The sequence below is a fragment of the Lissotriton helveticus genome, chromosome 1_1 (genome assembly GCF_964261635.1).
Source record: "Lissotriton helveticus chromosome 1_1, aLisHel1.1, whole genome shotgun sequence".
Classification (NCBI taxonomy): Eukaryota; Metazoa; Chordata; class Amphibia; order Caudata; family Salamandridae; genus Lissotriton; species Lissotriton helveticus.
Window position 1 is genome coordinate 1,386,623,575 of NC_136057.1, and position 19,823 is coordinate 1,386,643,397.

The window sequence follows — 19,823 nt, forward strand, 5'->3', positions numbered from 1 at the left end:
AGAGTCTTCGAAGTATCCGGAGATAGGTGGCTCCTCCCCTGGACTACAGTGCGCATGGGCATCGGCTCCATCCCCAGATTGTTTTTTTCCGCCATTGGGTTCGGATGCGGTCTCGACGTCTCTCTGTCGGAACCGAGAAAAATAGCTTCTTTAAGGCCAAAAGGCCTTCGTTTTCTTTACGTCGGTATTGTTTGCGTACGGTCTCGAGTGCTTCCGTCTCTTTGAGCCGGAATCTGCGGAGTCGAGTTACTCTACGGACATCGGGGCCTTCTCATCGCAACACGACCGAAACTTTTCAACATGGAGCGAAGCCCATTTAAATACTGTCCCGTCTGTGGGTCCAAATACCCACATATCGACGTGCACCCGGTCTGCAACAAATGCCTGTCGCCAGACCATAACGAGGACAACTGCATGGCCTGCTCCAGATTCAGGTCGAAGAAGACGCTTAAGCTCCGGCGCGCGGTGCGCCTTGAGGCCAGCCAAGCGGCCCCAGCTCCAGATAACATCTTCGGCGACCAGGAAGAAGAGGGCCTAAGCCATCATCTTGAGATCTCCCCGCCCGAGACGGAGGTCGAGGCAGATCCGGAAGACGACGACGGAGTCGTAGATCGAGGCCTTGAATACGTCGACGAGGTAGGGGACGTCGAAGAAGTTTATGGGGCCGCGGAAGATAGCTCAGGGGATGAGCTATGCCCCGAAAGTTACGAGGATCAGGCTCGGGTCACGGGATCGCCACTCGGCCTTACCCAAGACCCTGCACCGCAAGCCACGGCCCCGCCTTCAGGCCCGGCCACGGACACACTTGCTACGCAGCCCATATCGAAACCGAAACTGAAACCATCGGTATCGACGACGCCTAAAATGGCCGACCCGAAAACGAAACCGAAACTTACGGATTCGAGTGCACCTAAAATGGCGGCCGCTCCAACAAAAACGCCAAAGCCTGCTACCTCATCGACTCCGTCGACCTCCGGTCACCAGAAGTCGAAGAAAACTGTCGATTCGACAGTGCCGAAGCCGTCAACGGAGGAGGCATCCTCTAAGAAGGTCGCCCGGCATGGCTCGACCGGGGAAACGCCGTCGAAGTCCAAAAAAGTCGGTGACCAGTCTGCAGTGCCTACGGAAGCTGCAAAACAACACGGATCGAAGAGCGGAGTCTCAACACATCGGTCCAAGGACTCTGTGTCTGCGGCTGCAGCATCAAAGACTACGAAGGGCCTACAAGCCGTCGAAAGCGGAGGCAAAGTGAAGGCCTCCTCGTCGGCGCCAAGTGCCGCTGTGAGTGACGCATCCCTCATCGCCACTTCACTACAAATAATTCGGGATAAGGACTCTGCGACGTCGGCTCCAACGCCGTCGCCCCAGAAGCCGATGGACATGCCGTCAAAGCCGGCTGGAAAACTTCTCTTTATTCTGCCGCCAAAAGAGGCGCCAAAGGCCTTTGCGCCCAAAACGGCGCCAAAGACATCGGAATCGTCCACGTCTGCTGGTGTTTTAGGTCGACAACTCGACTCAGGAGACGATTCGGAGCGTTTTATCGACGCTGACACGGGCAAGTTGAGCCTTTACAAAAGAAAGATCACTTCCCAACCAGTGGACTCCTATGTCATTCCACTGAAGAAGAAAAGGCCTGTACAGGACGCTCCAGCCCTGATTGAGCCTATCCAGCCTACTCCTAGAAGGAGTCCAACACCTTCCCCTGACCACTCTGAGGGAGAGGAATATGGACAAGATGACCAGTACACTTTCCCCATCAATGACCCCGATGCACAACAGGATTCCTATGACGACGTGGGTGACCAGGGAATCCAGAATGTGGGACAAGACCCACAGCCTTTCAGTGCACGTGCATCCCCCACAGAAGACTCTGCAGGATTTCATGCACTCATTGAACGGGCAGCTGCTAATCATGATGTGGACATGCATGCTGACCCAGTGGAAGAAGATTTCCTGTTTGACACTTTTTCAGTCTCTGAAAGGACTGTCAAGACACTTCCTATGCTCAAGGGTGTCCTTAAGCATGCTGCAGAAATCTTTAAAGAGCCTACTAGGGCAAGGGTGGTCAATCCACGCATCGAAAAGAAATACAGACCAGCACCTGCGGACCCTGCATACATTCGGGGGCAGCTGCCACTGGACTCTCTTGTGGTCGCAAATGCCAGAAAAAGGGCCAACTCCCAGACGACGGGTGAAGCTCCTCCCCCAGACAAGGAGTCCAAAGTGCTTGAGGCAGGGGGCAAAAGAGTAGCTGCGCAGGCTGCCAATTTCTGGCGTATTGCAAATACACAGGCGCTATTGGCACGTTATGATAGGGCGCATTATGACACCCTAGAACAAGTTTTACAACACCTGCCTCCGCAGTTTCAAGAGGGTACAAAACTGCTTATAGAAGAGGGAAAACTCATCTCCAACGCAGCCATAAAGTGTGCACTTGATGCCGCAGACACAGCAGCTAGGGCTATTAACACTAGCGTCATGCTGAGACGACAAGCGTGGCTACGCATATCAGGGTTTAAACCAGACATTCAAACGACCATACTCAACCAGCCCGTCAATCCTGATAGACTTTTTGGTCCTGATGTTGACACCACCCTCGAAAAGATTAAGAAAGACAACGAAACGGCTAAGTCTATGGGGGCCCTTCAGTCACAACAGTTCCGGGGCAACACTTTTCGTCGCTCAGGTGCACGTGGTGTCGCCCGAGGACAGATGGGTCAACAATCGCAGTTCACTAAAGGTGGAGCACAGTCCTCGTACCCCAAACAAAATAAAGGGGGTTATCGCGGAAACAGCACCAGAGGACGTGGCAGAGGAAACAACAACTCCAGTTCCTCTGCCCCAAACAAACAGTGACTCTCTGTCACTGCCCCCCGACCATTTAACACCTGTCGGGGGGAGACTCCAGCAGTTCCTGCCAGTCTGGACAAACATTACCACAGACAGGTGGGTACGACAACTTGTCCAGTACGGTTATTGTCTAGAGTTAAAGTCCACTCCACCCAACATTCCACCAAGGCAACGGCCTATGTCCGCAGAGCACTTGCACTTATTGCAGCAAGAGGTAGTAGTGATGCTGCAAAAAGGCGCTATCGAGCTCGTGCCAATGGAGGAGGAAGGCACAGGGGTATATTCCCTGTACTTCCTTATTCCAAAGAAGGACGGATCTCTCAGACCCATTCTAGATCTGCGTCCCCTCAACCTGTATATACTGTCAGAACATTTCCATATGCTCACACTGCAACAGATTCTTCCCTTGTTAAACCAAGGGGACTTCTTAGCAACCTTAGACCTCAAGGATGCTTATTTCCACATACCACTACACCCATCCCACAGAAAATATCTCAGGTTCACTATCCAAGGCAGGCATTATCAGTTCAAAGTCCTACCCTTCGGAGTGACTACCGCCCCGAGAGTGTTTACCAAGTGTCTGGCGACGGTAGCGGCGCACCTCAGGAGGCAGAACATCCATGTCTACCCCTACCTGGACGACTGGCTCGTTCAAGCCAAGTCGGAAAAACAGTGCGCCGCGGACATGTCGACTACCATTCACCTCCTTCACAATCTGGGCTTCACAATCTGGGCTTCTCGCTGAACTACCCAAAGTCGCACCTTCAACCAGCACATGTGCGGCAGTTTCTGGGCGCGACGATAAATACCCTGACAGCCATGGCTCAGCCAAACAAGGTCAGGATAGACAGCATGCTGTCTCTAATCCAAAAGTTCAGACCGCAACACTCGCTTCCAGCGCGAGTATTCATGCAGTTGATTGGCATGATGGCCTCCTGCATCTTCATAGTCCCTCACGCAAGGTTACATATGAGTCCGGTCCAGGAGTGCTTAGCAAATCAGTGGACACAGGCTCAAGGACAATTGACAGACCTAGTGTTGGTTACCAGTCGGGCGTACAACTCTCTGCATTGGTGGAATCCACAAAACCTTTGCAAGGGCCGACTGTTCCAAGAGCCAGTGCCACAGATTACCCTGACAACGGACGCATCTCTCCAGGGATGGGGAGCTCATCTGCTCACTTACACTGTGCAGGGACTATGGACGACGCAGCAACAGAAGATGCACATCAACTATCTGGAACTGATGGCAATCTTCATGGCGCTCAAGTCCTTCAATGTACATCTGTGCAACAAGGTAGTGTTAGTCCGGACGGACAACATGACAGCGATGTACTACATTCAAAAGCAGGGAGGCACCCACTCGCCGCAGCTGTCTCATCTGGCTCAGAGCATGTGGAAGTGGGCCATTCAGAGGAACATTTTCCTCATGGCAGAACACCTCCCGGGCAGGGACAATCAGATGGCGGATCTGCTCAGCAGATACAGCCATCAGATGCACGAGTGGGAGATACATCCATCAGTACTCCGCCCGTACTTCCAGCAGTGGGGCCATCCCGAGATAGACCTGTTTGCCACAAACGAAAACGCAAAATGCCAACACTTTGCCGCCAGGTTCCCTCACCCACAGTCGCAGGGGAATGCGATATGGATGAACTGGTCAGGCAAATTTGCGTACGCTTTTCCACCAGCACCTCTGATACCGCTAGTGGCAAGAAAACTAAGGCAGCACTCGATGACACTCATCCTAGTTGCTCCAACGTGGGCGCGCCAAGCATGGTACACCACGTTTCTGGAACTCTCGGTGGTTCCGCATCAAAGGTTGCACCTAACGCCCAGGCTTTTGACGCAGAACCATGGAGACATTCAGCATCCAGATCCGCAACAGCTCAACCTGCCGATCTGGCTCCTGAAGTCCTAGAGTTTGGCTACCTTCACCTACCTCCAGAATGCATGGACATCATCAAGGAGGCAAGGAAGCCAACTACCAGAGCATGCTATGCTGCGAAATGGAAGCGTTTCGTCATTCACTGTACAGCCAATGGCATAAACCCGCTAGATGCATCTATCCCTAACATCATTTGCTATCTGTTACATCTTTACAAGTGCAATCTAGCGTACACTTCCATTCGGATACATCTATCCGCCATAGCAGCTTATCTTCAGAACAGGCAGCATCTCTCTGTCTTCAGAGTGCCTGCCATAAAGGCCTTCCTTGAAGGTCTGAAACAAGTCATTCCCCCAAGAACACCGCCAGCTCCAGTGTGGAACCTCAATGTGGTCCTCACCAGGCTGATGGGACCACCTTTTGAGCCACTACACTCGTGTGAACTCCAGTTCCTAACGTGGAAAGTGGCTTTCCTTATTGCTATCACTTCACTGAGACGTGTCAGTGAGCTGCAAGCGCTCACAATCCAAGAGCCATTCATACAGATTCATCCAAATAGGGTAGTACTACGCACTAACCCCAAATTCCTTCCGAAGGTGGTGTCACAGTTTCATCTCAACCAAACTATTGACTTGCCTGCATTCTTCCAAAACCCACAAACGGTGGCGGAAAGAATGCTCCATACTTTGGACGTTAGGAGGGCGTTGATGTACTATATTGACAGGACACAACACTTTAGGAAAACAAAACAACTTTTTGTTGCCTTCTCACCACAACACAAAGGCAACCCTATTTCCAAAGCAGGAATAGCCAGGTGGATTGTTAAGTGCATTCAAATCTGTTATCAAAAGGCAAAGCGTACTTTAACAATACCCCCAAGAGCGCACTCCACACGCAAGTTGGGGGCATCCATGGCTTTCCTGGGGAACATTCCTTTGGAAGACATTTGCAGAGCAGCCACGTGGGTTACACCACATACCTTCACAAAACACTACTGTGTTGATGTGCATTCCAAGCAGCAAGCTGCTGTAGGACAGGCTGTTCTCAAGACACTTTTTCAGGTTTCTGCAGCTGGCACGGGCGGCCGCCGTTAATGGAGGGACTGCTGTGTATTCTATGCAAAAGATATGAATTTAGCAGCCCACATGCCTCGAACTGAATATGCTACTTACCAGTATGCATCTGTTCTTGGCATGTAGGGCTGCTAACATTCATATCGCCCACCCTCCTCCCCGGTGCCTGTCGCAGCTGCAGACATACTCTTGCATTCAATCATTAGCATGGACATCCTTTACACCTTACACTCCATCTCTGCCACAATGGCTAAAAACAATCTGGGGATGGAGCCGATGCCCATGCGCACTGTAGTCCAGGGGAGGAGCCACCTATCTCCGGATACTTCGAAGACTCTTCCAGGACAACAATGTGCGATCATCCGGACCCAACACTAGGCGGCGATCTAATGCAAAAGATATGAATGTTAGCAGCCCTACATGCCAAGAACAGATGCATACTGGTAAGTAGCATATTCATTTAAGCAATTGGAGGCCATCCACTCTCCAATCGCCCGCATGCCCCCTTGAAAATTTTCTGCTACCCTCTCTCCATCATCATTAATGGCCAACAAAAGCGGCACGTCATCTGCGTAGGAGGTTTTGCAGTTTGAATGGTGTCTGTTGATGCACAGGTACACCTCCCCAAGAGGCGAACAAAGTTATGAAGGTCCAGCACTTTTGTAGGCCCCATCATGGAGCTTCATATTTTGAAAATCCTTTCGTAGCAAAAGGGGTGGTGTGTACCATATAGTGTTATACAGGAAGTCTGGTCAGCTCCTGTCTTTAGCTGACGCCCAGTATCATAGACTCTTTTTTTGCAATTGAAAATCCATCTCTAGAAGAGAAAGGACACAAATATGTGCCTGAGAATAAGCTGCCTTTTCTTACATGCGAGTAACATTTGCCCCACACCACGCTGAAACAAAACCATGTCCCAGAATGTATAAGGCTCTGTGTAAAAACGGCATTTTGTTTATTTAAAAAAGTGACCTGCTAAATAGGTAACCAAATTTAAATAACATTAGCATAAATCAGATTCGAAAATACCTACTTAATCCATTGTGTACAATAGTACACAAAAAAGAGCCAATTGTACCCTTCCAGTAAAAATCGACACCAGATTAATCGAAAAACTAAACCAAGAATAAAATTGCTTTGGCCACACACTGTAGATGGAAAATGCAGTGGGAGGCACCCCATTCTATACTTTAATGGGCAGGCGCTCTCTTCTCCCCAAACCCTGCCACCGCCATACACCAACAGATATAAATAAATGTATTTTTTTCCATTGCCTGGATTATAACTTAAGGCAGGTTAATGAGTTTGTGCGTTACTTTTATATAATACAATCGTAATATTATTTTTTTTAAGAAGGAAAATGGCATATTCAGCACTAATAATGCAACGGCGAAAGCATCTTTCCCTTTGCTTCACGTTCCACCGATCATAAACGCCGTATTGTTTATTACACTCCACTGTCAAGCGAGTCTACAAACTAGTACTTGCCACACACCTTTTTTAAGAATTGGGAGAAGGATGGGGATAAGAATATAAACACAGGCCTTGAGAGGGAAGGGCTGACTTTAAACATGACCGTACATGCCTTTTTCACATGTCACCAGTTCACGCCTCCTAGGCAAAACTGGTTCCACCCCTCTTCCAGTCAATATCTATCTGCCTTGACTACATCCAGAATAACTAGTGACTTGTTTTCATTTCCTCCTTGAGCAATATAATTTTTTCTGATGTGGAGTGGATGATTAGTTTTGAGAGTCGCATCGAAAAATTAAGCATTCAAGAATCGCTTTAACTGTTTTAGTCGCTATTTAAATAGTTTGTAGTTTCTCGCTAATATTATGAACTGTGTTGAATTTGAGAGTGAGCTCACCATTTCATAAATGTTAATGGACTGCATTCGTGCAATTTGGTGTCTTTAAAAAAAAAAAATCGAAAATAGCTTTTTCTTATTAGTATTTTATGGATTTTAGGTCTAGTGGTCCAAAATCTGAAATATGGGCAATTTTTATCTTTCTCCATCACAGAAGTCGGACATCTTGAATGAAACTTAAAAAGCTGCAGTTTTTTCGATAATGTGGTGTTACTCTATAGTCTGGGACACTTGTAACTTTTAGCATTAGAGGAACAAATTGTGCAGCGCTTGTCTAAATTATGCATTGTGAAAACAAATTATGCAGTAAATCCTGTGGCATCACTACCTAGCTATTTTGACATTTTAAAACCTGTTGAGATCAAACATTCCTGCTGCCCTAAAATAAGTTCATACGTTTCTTAACGTTGCTATTCAGCATATTCTTTGCCAAAGAATGAATACTTTTGTTTTGCAAAGAAGCACAGGAACACCATATTAACACTGCTTTTTCCTCCAGGAGAGTAAAGATTGTGATAGAAAAAAAAGAATATATATGTGTGTGCATTTGAAAAAGGCACACTTGCTGAAACGCGTCATGCATTTTGAAATAAAAGGAATTTCTGCAACCCCGCCATGTGCTCTGGTCTGTTTCCAGAAGAGGAAACGATTGGTGGTTTAATATATGTGCGCGGCCACAAACGCGCACAGAGCCCCGTCCTTAAGAAGTTCAGAGGTACCAGTGGCATCAGAAAAAGGTAGTAGTTTGAAGTCATTCAAAACCTCTGAACCGCCGCAGCCAGAGAAGAATGGGAACCTGCTGCAACTGTCAGACCAGGACTTCAAGGTGAGGCGTAGGTTACTCAGGCTGCGCCTCCAGGTGTGTTCTACTTTGCCATTGCGCGGCTGGACGAAAGGGTTGGAAGAAACCCAGTATATTTCAAAAAATGTCTTTCAGGCAAAACTGATGGAGTACAATCAGATTTAAAGTCGCAAAGACTGGGTGGAAAAGCCCGTTCTCACTGGAGATTTAATACAAACTTTAAAATTGGAGGGCTGTAGCACTTTCAGGATTCAATTGGACAATTCTGGGGAATGCTGGGAGATGCAGTCTTTTCCAATGAAAATTTGGCCGAATGCCTCCTCCAATGACCGTGAGATAGCATGTTACAAGAAGGTGCAGACAAACCTGGAATACATGAGTATTTGAAAAAGGCACACTTGCTGAAACGCGTCATGCATTTTGAAATAAAAGGAATTTCTGAAGCCCCGCTGAGTGCTCTGGTTGGTTTCCAGGATATGGAACGAGGGGTAGGGGCGTTCATAAGACGCATTCAATTTTTGCTCTAATCTCAATCTTGTCCTAAGTTCACCCTGTTCGCACACTACCTGGGTCTCGGAATCTTTTAGTTCTGTTAAGTAACATCCATGCAGAGCAGTATTATGCACTTTTATTTATGCTGAAGTCTGACTAAGAGACACTTTACCATTCAAGACCTTGAACCTTAAAAGGAGATGTAACATGTTTCGGGGATTCTTGTAGACTGTGAGTATCCTGTTGAAATAGTTATGTGGAAAACCTAGTCTGATATAAGTTTGAGTCTTCATTATAAAAAGGAATCCTCCTTTCCACCCTGCTTGAATTGCATTGATGTACATAGGTTTTGGCTTCTTGCCAGAGATATCCCACCACATTTGACGCACCTCGCCCTGCCATCATGCCCAGTGTAAGCATTGTACATTGTTCAACAATTTTAATAGCATTTTATCCCTTTGCGGTGGCAAGAAATGTTGGTAAAAATGTGCAAATGTAGCAAATTCATATTTAGGCAGAAAATGGATCATCTCTGGAATCATTTTTTTTCGGTGTCTTTGACTGAAGCTTGATTATAGAGGTCTAATGAACAATTAGTGGGCTACCATAAGGCTCTTGACAACATTGTAGCGCACCTGAATGCCAAGTTGATGGATTTGTGGAATTCAATCGTGTTAAGTGGCATGTGTAAGCAAACAAGCAAAGCGCAGGTTTCATTGTACTCTTTTGTTAACGCACGTTGTAACCACCTGTTTCAAGATAGAAAGGTGTGATTTTAGTTATTAAAGGATGAACATCCATTTCAAAGACAAAAAATTGTGATAGAATGCTCCCCTCTGTATTTGCTATATTCCTCCCACGTGTTTCTCAAGATGAGCTATGCATTTTTTTTTAGGTCTCACGTGCATAGCAGCGCAAAGCTCTGCTCCGCCTCAGCGCAAGATTAGGTTAGATAGGACTTTGAGAAGAGGGTTTTAAGCCCGTCCCTCATTTCCATTGGCCGGTGTCACCATTTATGCTAAACGGTGGCCTGCCATTGGAAATGAGGGTTTTCTGTTCACGCCCCTTCTCTCCGAGCCGGACTGGCTCGCCTGCTTTGCTGCTGTCGCTAAGCAGTTTCTTATCTTCATGGGGCCAAACACATGGCCCCATAAAGATAAGAGATCCCCATGCTCCGGCTACAGCGCGGTCCTCTTTCACTTTCGGGACCCCGCTTGTCTCACCCCCTCCTTGGCCCCCCTTCTCACTGTCATTCGTCCCATTCTTCTGCTACATCAGTCTTTTCTCTTGCCCACCACTTTGTAAATATATGTACTTTGTTCGCTCATTCACAGTCACACAATGGGGAAACAAACCATGTTATGTTATGACGCTTTTGCCCTTTCCTCCTCTGCTGCCTGAACCTGTCCCTCAAATATCACTAATGCGCCATCTGTCAATCCCCCAGCAGACTCCCAACTCACTAATATTACTCCTTTCTTCCTCTTCCTCCTGCCTTCCAAATAACCCTTTACTGTTCTCTCCCCCCGTGGACGCGCGTGCCCCTCATGTGACTCGTGCTGTAGTGGGGCTGAGCCTTACTTTCCTACAGTGTTAAGTTAGCATGAGCTTATTAGAAGTTTAAACGCCATTTTACCTTTTTGCTTTCATTTGCACACAACACACATGTTAGCTATTGTTTCATGCTAGGCTTAGAGTTTTGCTTCACATGAGAATAACTTGTTTTTCCACATTGCTAGACTTGCCTCGTAAGCATAGTCTGAACAGTGAGTGCAGAAGCCTTCAAGGTTATCAACACTGTTGCTTTTGTTCTAACTGATCAGCGCACGTTCTAGGCATAACATATATGCAGCTGCGGACAGCTCCGATACTGGCGCCTTTAATAATACACTGTGTAGGCATGATAGAACACACTTGGAGAACTTTTGTATGCTGAGATCTTGTGCAGAACTCTGTGATTCACTCCCGCTAAACTCTGAGGTATGGGGTTGCCAATGTAAACCTAAGAGACCTTCTGTTGTTATGAAATAACCTCCTAGCAAGGGAGGGTGAAATATAGGTATATATTTAGCATTATAACATGCTTTCTCCCTTTGTATTTTATGGAATAGTAACTATGCTGACAATCTTATTTCTTATCATATGTCTGCTTGTATTAGCTAAGATGCTACACCTGAGATCACTGCGTTGAAATAAATATTTTAAACTTGCTCGTGTCTCTCTTTACTCCCTGTTCTCCCTGGTATGAGAGTATAACGAAAGAGTGCTCATGTTTCCCACCTTACCTGAGGTATCCTAAGTCGCATGTTCTGGGTTGTCTAATCATTGGTGACTTTGCTATAGGACGAAGAGCTAATGTGACACTGATGCTAGTCTGGTAGGGGATTTTGGGTACTAAGGTGAGTTTTGGCACACCCTAATTCACTGAGGTCCTGAGTCTCTGTGCACAGTTCTGTGACTGAGCAGAATCCCTGAAACAGGGCGCCGGTCCATTTCCTCCCGTGAATGTGAACCAGTAGTTCCCTGTAGCAGAGGCAGGAGGCTCTGCCAGGGGCTGCCACACGAGAAGGGGCTCTTCCTCCGTCAGGGTTGGCCATGGACTAACACCCTCTGCCCCCGAGGCTGCCATGGCGAGACGCAGCACCTCCTCCTTCCCAGGTAGGACGGAGTTTACTGCGGGCACACACTGGCCCTTTAAGGATAGTACATTGTGGGTCATGAAGTCTTCCAATCTGAGGCAAGGGGTTTTGTTTGCACTTAGATGTTGAGGCTTAAATGCCAGCTAATATTAGACCGCAAGAGCTGCATTTTGACAGCCCCCTCTCTTTGTCAACAGCATAGTGAATGTCAGTGTCTACAGTTCCGCTTTCTAGTATTCCTGTGTTCTGTGCTATTGTTTGACGAAGAGATGATCCTCGTGCTCTTCCGTAGTGGCGTGAGTTGCTCCTCAATAGTATTTACTGGCACCCTTTGGTGTCCCCTGAGCGTGTGCACGTTGTAAGAGCACTGAAATACGGTGATCAGTGCATGCTAGTTGATCTTCTTGTTTAGTAACTATTTACATAATAGTTGTACGGCTACACTCGCTAGAGTCTGTGCGCTTTGGCAGCGCTCGTAAATCACAGTCCAAAGACCGATTGAAGTAAAGCTAACAGGTCAACCCGTGTTAGGAGTGAGTTTTTCACATCGCCTTTGCTTTTCATTTGAAATCCGGTGCATGTAGTGCATATTCATTTTCAAGTGCTGCACTGCAAGTGCCAGAATGCAATTTTCCTATGAGTTATTTGGGGCTGCTTCACTTTTTGCCAGCTATGCCACCAAAGAAAGGGCTTCACAACACCAGACCAGGGGCATCTTCAGATCACCTCTGTAGCCAGAAAGTCAGTGGTGCGCACTAGAGGGAATGGAGGCAGCACTTGTCCATTTGTGGCTGTACAACATTGCCAGAACCCCAGTGTTTAATTCTTTTTATGTTTTTGCAAATGTGGTACCAATTAGAGCTCTGAGTTGTTATGAATCTGGTGTTGTCAGGTGTTGCTGCAACACCACATTTTGGTATCAACTTTTCAGTAATTGTCGTTTGGCTTTTCCCCAATAAGAAAGATGACAAAGAAGAACACACTTTGGCTAAGCCAAGCTATCTGTTTTCCATTTAGAGTCCTGACTAATAGGGCAAAAAATGCATGCTGTACAAAATGCATCTAAGAGATAAATAAAGTAATACATGAGGATTTGGGATACTTCGGCGATGTAAAATGTTCTCCCATGCATTGCAACAAAAGCATCCCAAAGGCGGTGCAATGATGCCCTAAACAATCACTAGCAGGAGGTGGTAAAGAAATACTCCTCTGGGTGGCAAGAATGGCCCAGTTACTTACTGGTAAGGACCCTATCACTTACTGGTAATGTTTATTGCTTCAACTCTTCGTTGTCCCAGTTATAACCGTGTTAAGTAATTCTTACCTCAGGAGACAGGAAAAACAGGGATGATAAAAGAAACCCTGCCCACCCCCAGCTGGGCGCTATATAAACATAACATTCCATAGCACTTCTTGAAAGGACCGAATCTGGAAAGGTGGGTGCATTGTAAATACTGGGATGAGGATGAATTGGACTAGGAATAATTAAGATTACTGGTAAGCAATTGAGTCATTACCTCCACATCTGGTCATAACCATGAAAGTCTATATCAAAGCTCCACAGAGCCTGGCGTAATACCTTATGAAGAAAATTTGATCAGTAAACCCAATACCCGTGTATATTAATTTCATAAAAAAGAAACCAGCAAAATAATTGTATCGGCATGAAACTACTGAATGTAAAGCAGCTGCACCCAAGGTCTCCTCTTCGTTTAGCATATTCTGTAAACAATGATATCCTATAAATGAATGATCTGAAGACCAAGTCCTAGCTCTGCAAATTTCTTGTAGAAGGACACCTTGAACGTCCGCCCAGTAAGCAGATAAACCTTCGGTTGGACAGATTCTGGCACAGTTTTTTCAAGCTCGGTATACACCAGCAGAATAATTTCCTCTATCCAGCTACTTAATATAATCTTTGACACTTTCTTACCTTTAAGACCAAACCTAATGGTAACGAATCAACTGTTAGACTTCCTGTAGTCCCTGGATCTGTTGAGATAAAGGGATAATGCACGTTTAACGTAGAGTGAGTGCAAACATTCCTCTCTTCAGACTTGGGAGAAGGAAAGAAACCAGCATTTGCATAGGTCTCACATTTATGCGAGTTGGAGCTATTCACATTGCAAAGGACAATGCTTTTTATTTTTGTTTTTAAAACCTAAATAAAAGGCATTGTCATTTACAATGCCAATAGCTGAAACTCTGGTACATGCGAGACCTATTGCATTGCAAATGATTGTTTTAAATACAGCTTGGTCCAACATCTTTCCACACGTTTCATTCGATTGTCCGCGCAGTTACGTTCTACCTCTGAGACTGAAAACTTTTGAAAATGGAAAAATTGGAGTAGACTATGGGCTTTTTTAGTCTTTTGTTACAATGCCTAATAGATGTATTTTTTTTGTTTCTATTTTTGGGGATTGAATAGCTGGAGGCTAGGAGGTCATAGATATTTGAGTTTAAAATGAATTGTTTTGGAAATCATTTTTTGCTCCAAAACATGCTCTTTGTACATTTTAGTTTGTTTTTGCATCACCCATTTCATACTTTGCACAACCTTTAAAAAAACAAGCATTTACAATGCGACAGTCTCGCCTTTGCAAAAGTTAGAGCTATTGGCATTGTAAATGACAACATTTTTATTTAGGTGTTGGTTTTGAAAACCGATAAATGGCATTGTCATTTACAATGCCAATAGCATAATCTCTCGCAAATGCGAGACCTATTGCATTTGCACCCACACACAGAGCCACACACAGAGCCACACACAGAGCCACACACACAGAGCCACACACACAGAGCCACACACACAGAGCCACACACACAGAGCCACACACACAGAGCCACACACACAGAGCCACACACACAGAGCCACACACACAGAGCCACACACACAGAGCCACACACACAGAGCCACACACACAGAGCCACACACACACAGCCACACACACACACAGAGCCACACGCACATTCTGACTACCTTTGTTTGTGACTACTATTTTAATGTATTGAACACCTATAGAAATCCAAGTAACTACCCCCAAAATTCTGGGACTGAATCAAATTGGGTGGCGGGGGGAAGATGAAGGGGTTTACAATTTCTAACGATGGCTCGGCAGTCATGACCGGGGCCTCCTGGTAGACACGACAGGGGCCACTTGCTAGACACGACAGGGGCTCCTTGGCAGACATGACGGGGGCTCCTTGGCAAACATGACGGGGGCTCCTTGGCAGACATGACGGGGGCCACTTGGCAGACATGACAGGGGCCACTTGGCAGACATGACAGGGGCCACTAGGTAGTCATGAGTAAAAGCTCCTCTGGGCTAACATTAGAAACCCCCTCTCGCTCGCTCACCGATTACTCAAGTAATGATCGGTATTAGAAGGGCTGGGGTGTAGAAGACAAGAACAATACAACTGACCTGGAGGCTTGAGTCTGCAGGACGACAGGTGAGTGATGGCGCGGCCCCTTCCTAAGGGACTGATGAGGAGTGAGGGCTCAGCCTGGAACCCTCCCAGGGTGACTGCTGGTGCCTGCTGCTGAAGGGGGGGTGCCGGGGCGGGAACGGGAAGCTTGGCCCTGGCAGCGCTGAAGATGGACGGCAGAAGCCCTGGGGAGATCACTACGCCTGAGAGGGACCCCGGCTAACCGGAGTACAGCTGCCGGAGGGCAAGGGGAGCCCCAGGGAGGGAGCCTCCCTGCCTGTCCCGAGTGGGGCTATTGGAACGTGGTAGGGAGACACCTCACCCTGCACCCTGGAGAACGGACATCCCTCTTCAGGAGGAGAGCGGGGACACCCCATCTTCTCTCAACCACTGCCTGTCCTGACTGAGGCTGCGGGGCGGGATAGCCCCTCACACAGACCCTCTGCACTCGCCGCCGGCCGGTAGTGCCACAATGGCTGCGTCGAGCATTTATACTTCCCTCACCGTTTCCTTTTAAAATAAAAAAAACATACATTCAGTGCCAGGTGGCGCTGGCACTCGGATAACCCCCTCCCATCACCAGCCTGTGCCAGTGCTGGCAAAGGAGCCGCCTGCCCTGCGGCGCGAGTGAAGCCACGGCTCTGAGGCGGCTGCAGTGCGTGAGACCCCCTGGAGTGCGGACAATGGGGGCTGGAGGATCTGTGCGGAGTGGGGCGCTTGGTGTGATCCTCGGCAGACAGACCGACAAGGGAGGCTGGAGGATCTGTGCGGAGTGGGGCGCTCGGTGTGATCCTCTGCAGACAGACGAACAAGGGGGGCATGAGGATCTGTGCGGAGTGGGGCGCTCGGTGTGATCCTCGGCAAACAGAAATATGGCAAGCAAGTTTCCTGACCCTCTCCAACTGCCCCGTGCAGTGCACGAGGGGAGACCGCTCCGAGCTATTCGACAAGCACTGGCCTGGGCACCGTCACAAGAGGCTCGTGAAGGAATCCTCATCCGGCGCGGGCTGTACAGCCAAGACAGAGAGCTGGCAGCGAAGGAATAAACACAACAACGCAATGCTTCCGAGAAATGCGATGCACAAGCCGACTGGCCTGCTGTGTAAAACTTAGAGAGTCCTCAGCTATTTTCTTCGGTTACAATGTTGTAACAGGGCTCTAATCCACAAACCTCTGCCAATGCCGTGTGCTGATGGTTGTAACTGCCATCTTTAAACCTCAAACTATAAGGCAGCCCCCTCCAACCACACCAACCACTGCCGCTCTGCCCGTTTACCGACACCCGAAGCCCGAGCATTCATAAAGGGAGCGCGCGGGGCGGGTGCTTATGTGGTAACACTCCCTGGAGTACACCCTGTCCTCGTGGATGCCTAGGCCTGTAGGTGCGTCTCAGGCATCAGCTGTATTTCAAAGAGGGAAGCCGTGAGATACTTGTCACAGTGCGAACTCGCGTTACGGAAATACCCGATGTAATCATTGTATTCTAACACAAATACTGCTCGTGTAAACAAAGTACTTTCCTTGCAGTGACACGACGCGCAGCATCTCCAGGCATGCACCTAAAAATGGGTGCTCTAAACAAATGCCTGTATCTACTACCTTAGTAACTACTACATTCAATATGTAAAAATGCTTGGCCAAACACTCTTTCCTGATCAATCAGTGAAAGGTCTTGCTTTGCGATTGGATCACACACAACAATTAACCTAACTCCAGAGAGACTGAACTTGTGTAGATGTGCGTATGTGGAGGGACGTATATGTGTGCATAATGTATGCAGTAGGTCACAGAGTCTCTGGATTCAAATGACTTCAGAAGCAGTTTTTGATTTTGCTATTAGATGGCATGGACACACAAATTTGATTATAAGAAAGCCCATTAGCTAAGAGTTGTAGTCCTAATGCGTAGAACCTTATCCTATTTACAACTCCTATAGATAGCACAATTGTGCAATCGAGCTATATAAAAATTACTAGAAATTATCATCAAGGCTTTGAAATGTTTCTGTTGGTATAAAATTCTACTATGTTGTAATAATGTAAAAAGAAAATATGCTGGACGGAATGCTGAACAAATCAAACCTTGACCCCCATTCACAGTTCGGGGTTAAATCCATTGTTTTTTGCCATCGGGAGAAGGGTCAAGACTGACTTGCAAGGCTAATGAGGGGTGACACCCCGAAAACTGTCCCAGGATGCTTGTTCCAGTTCAGGGAGGACCTAGCCTGGCATTTCGGGCTGGATTTTTCCTATGGGAACCAGAGTGAAGACTGATTTGCATATGGCTGGGCTCAAACTGGAACGGCTTGGTGTGCAAAGAAACCATGGATTAAAACCAGATCTGTGATTAAGGGTGTATGTTTGATTTGTTCAGCGTTCTGTCCATCATTTGTTCTTTTTGGGTTGTAATAATCACTGTAAAAGGATTAGTTTAAGGGGTGCACACTGTGACACAGGCCCACTGGTGATAGGCTTTCACCCTGGTTCCATTTTGACCCTCTAACCCCTGATTTGTAATCTAATTTCCAATATTGTCCAACCCTGTGTGCCTTTTGTCCCCGGCCTATCTCCTCACATTCTGTGAAGTCACTGCTCACTCCTGCTTTTCATGGTCCCTACAGACAAAGGAGGGGGTGTTCACCCTCTCTGCTATGACCTCTGGCATCCGCAGGAACTGGATTGAAGCCCTGAGGAAGAATGTGCGGCCCAGCAGCGTGCCTGATGTCACAAAGTAAGTTACTCTCACTCATTCACACATACTCTATATGCCAATTTCTCTCAGATTCCAATACTTTCTACCTCTTACTCCGTACCCTGACTTCACACACACCACAACCAATCCAACCACAAACCACAGTGCCCCATCAGCAGAATATAGCCCCAACATTTTCTCCTTCACGTTTTTCCTTGTCATTCTTATTTTCTCTGGCTCTCCTTTATTCTTACTTTCTCTATAGTTACCAAGTGGCCTATATCATGTGACCATTTCTGCTAATTCTGGCATTTAAGCCATTTGTATGTTTTGTTCTGCAACCTATAATATTGGTTTTGACACTAAAAGTTGGTGGTAAACTTTCTAGTATGCAAATGGTTCACTAACAAAACATTACTGGCCGAAGGAAGTGTACATAATATAGGGAATTTGTCAGCAGTGTCTTACCCCATTTCTCCTTTTCTCTATCTTGCACTTGCTCTCATCTTCTGCTCTTTTGGCTCATGTAGGCTCTCTGACATGAACAAGGAGAATTCATTCCATGGCTATACATCTCAGAAGGCACAGCTGCGACCAGCAGAAGAGCAGCAACAACGCCATGCTTCTGTAACGGAGCTACGAAGTGGCAGCATCAGGAGAACAGACCCTTCCAACCACCGTCAGGCCTCTTTTGAGTACGTAGAGCTCTCGCCGGTGGCCCAGGACACACCACCACGACTACGAGTTGGCCCACGGCCTCTGGAGAACTCTGAATTGGAGCGTGAGCAGGCCCAGCGCTCTGAAGAAAGGCGACGGTGGTTTGAGGCCTCAGCTGTTGGGATGCGGCCAGAGGAGGCTGTTGTGGAGGCCTTTAGGAAAGGTGTGGATCGAGGGTTATCCAGCCCTGCCCTCACTGAAGAGCAGAAAAGTCACTTGACTGAAGAAATAGAGAGGAAGTGGGCAGAGCTAGAGCGGCTACCACTGAGGGAGACTAAGCAGATCCCACTTGGACGCTTCCGAGTGGGATCCACCGGAGAATCTGGGGATCATCTGGAGAAGGAGGTAAGAGGCTTTACACCCCTTAAACCATGAACCGTCGCTGCTTTGTATACATGCATATAAGCCACCTTGGTCTGTGTACATCTTACTTATGCACTAGCCCTGTAACTTTATTACTGTGCAGCCTTTTAATGAGTAGACCTCTGCAAGTTCTAGGCTTATTTGGAACCCAGGCTAAAATTTCTCTAAACCTTATGTTTAAGGAATTACTTTAAGCAGTACTTGCCTTGTATTTTTCTCTCTCAATTGACCTTTTTAAAAGAAAGCAATAGAAATAAACACTGTTATAACAGTCTTGGTATAGTAAAAGTGAACACTGTGAGAAGACCCCTAAGTCTACACAAGATATCCAGCATTGGTAGTTAAGGTGGAAATAAAATGTTCCCAAAGCAGTAGCCTAGGATTCACATCTGTCTTCTGAATATTTTCTAAGCCTCTGTAGTTTAGGGAGGGTGAGATAATCCGAAGGATACATATGCTGGTGCTAGACAATGTGGTCAAATGTTTATTCTTTAAATAGGCTGCACATGAATTTTACTACTGCTTTGAAGATCGGTGGAGTCCTCCACCCACGAGAGTTTGAGGAGTGTTTTCTGATGCAAGGGCTTTTTCTCATCTTTTCATCGGAGACTTTTAAGGGTAATGTTTTCTCCTTGTGACTTGTTGTTGAGCTCTTGATATGCGTATTGTGTAGTGAATTTTTAGAAGTGGAATATGGGCATTTTGGGAGAGGAAGCACAAGCTCTGGAGGGATGGAGATGTGTTGCTTCATTCGAACTGGCATATTCTTCTCAATATGGGAGATAAAAAGCTTGTCTAGTTGGAGAAAGGCTGTTAGGGGGAAAATAAAGTAGAACGTTTGGTGCAGCCAAACTGTAAAACTTCTGTAGCTTTTTTTTTGGTGTCACAAATTTGGTACGTGACCGGTTCATTGGAGTATGGAAACCTAATGGTGATTTGTTTTCCTTAGATTGGCATGAGGGGCTGTTTCCAAACTCCAGAACTGCAAGAAGTGGCAGTTATCCAGT

The 19,823-nt window shown here is 46.9% G+C and overlaps 1 protein-coding gene across 3 annotated transcripts in view; it reads left to right on the forward strand.

Annotated features, from left to right (window-relative positions):
* The window catches only part of TRIOBP (TRIO and F-actin binding protein), a 246,669-nt gene that overhangs the window by 152,813 nt on the left and 74,033 nt on the right, over window positions 1-19,823 (forward strand). For all 3 annotated transcript variants that reach the window (XM_078684096.1, XM_078684100.1, XM_078684103.1), the window contains exons 5-6: window positions 17,666-17,775; window positions 18,267-18,798. In XM_078684096.1, the coding sequence (XP_078540222.1) occupies window positions 17,666-17,775; window positions 18,267-18,798 (642 nt within the window). The remainder of the gene's footprint in view (window positions 1-17,665; window positions 17,776-18,266; window positions 18,799-19,823) is intronic.